This window comes from Rhagoletis pomonella, unplaced genomic scaffold, assembly GCF_013731165.1.
Source record: "Rhagoletis pomonella isolate Grant_MI unplaced genomic scaffold, Rhpom_1.0 Rhpom_scaffold_01838, whole genome shotgun sequence".
Lineage (NCBI taxonomy): Eukaryota > Metazoa > Arthropoda > Insecta > Diptera > Tephritidae > Rhagoletis > Rhagoletis pomonella.
The window spans coordinates 14,988-16,098 of record NW_023460392.1 but is presented as its reverse complement, the minus strand read 5'-3'; the positions used below and the strand labels follow the sequence as shown (position 1 = coordinate 16,098).

At 36.5% G+C, this 1,111-nt stretch overlaps 1 protein-coding gene across 1 annotated transcript in view; it reads right to left on the bottom strand.

Annotated features, from left to right (window-relative positions):
- The window catches only part of LOC118752785, a gene marked incomplete at its 5' end in the record, with an annotated part of 4,010 nt that extends 3,886 nt beyond the window's left edge, over window positions 1–124 (bottom strand). The window contains one exon of the mRNA XM_036487658.1: window positions 14–124. Within this exon, the coding sequence (XP_036343551.1) occupies window positions 14–124 (111 nt within the window). The remainder of the gene's footprint in view (window positions 1–13) is intronic.
- Window positions 125–1,111: the final 987 nt, after the last annotated feature.

Here is a 1,111-nt window from a genome sequence, read left to right as displayed (position 1 = left end):
CAAATTTACTTACCAGGTCAACAGGCTTCACATTTTTATTTAAAAAGTGAAGAGCGTTAAATGTCCAAGACTTTGGAATATAAACGTCTTCTGTACCAGCTCGGGAGCGCTTGGTGTCAATAATTCAATAATCACCTACAGTGGCGTTATCATTAATTTTTTTTAAGATTAGTAATAATTTCTCATGTCCGGCCGTTCTTTTTATTTTATTCATGTAGCTTTTGGACGAAGGATCCCACAATTCCGGCATACTTTCCAATTGTAGGATAAACTCCTTCAAACACCTTTGGTCATTCGTTAATCCCAACACCGCCGCGCTTTCGTCGTCCGACATTATTAAAAATTACCACTGCCAAATAAATAATTAATCCAATAATTAACGTTTTGCCTTTAACATTTAAATCTCCACTTTATTTTGAAATACACACGTATTGACGTATCGCGAACGAAATATGCTACACGTTCAATATTTATTGACAGTACTGCGATCCGCGATCCAGATTTCAAAATTTCTGGAAATTTTGCGATATGGATCACGATCCATCAACATTGCATGCTACACAGTCAATAAATATCGCGAATCTTGGATCACGTCAATAAATATTGATCGTGAGACATGGCCCATAGAGCGGTATCGAGCGGTTCGAATGCTGTCAGCTGATAAGGTGACCATGTTTCAAGAAGGATGCTTTTACAACGAAGAGGGAAAATACCAGCAAGAAGTTTAAAATATAGAAATAGTCTTTAAATATAGCTACTAGTAAACTTACGTTTTACTAGATTAATCTCTGATAGAAAAATATAAGGTATATTATTTTACTTTTAAACAAAAATTACGATAACTTTTAAAGTATGGTCATCATGGCCTTTTTTTGTCGTTGCCGTTGACCGCGGCGATAGAAATAAATCTATCGTCGCGAACAGTCGTCGAGCAAACTTCGTCGTTTGCTTTGATTATGCGCGTTCTCATATAAATCAGTGTGTTTTAATTATTTCGGCGAACATTCGAGACGAAAAATTTGCCGTTCGCCGGTGTTGTGCTTCAGCTTTATGGTTCCCTAGAGACCCTTTAGAAAAATTGCCAAAAATCACATTTTCACTTGCGTTTTTC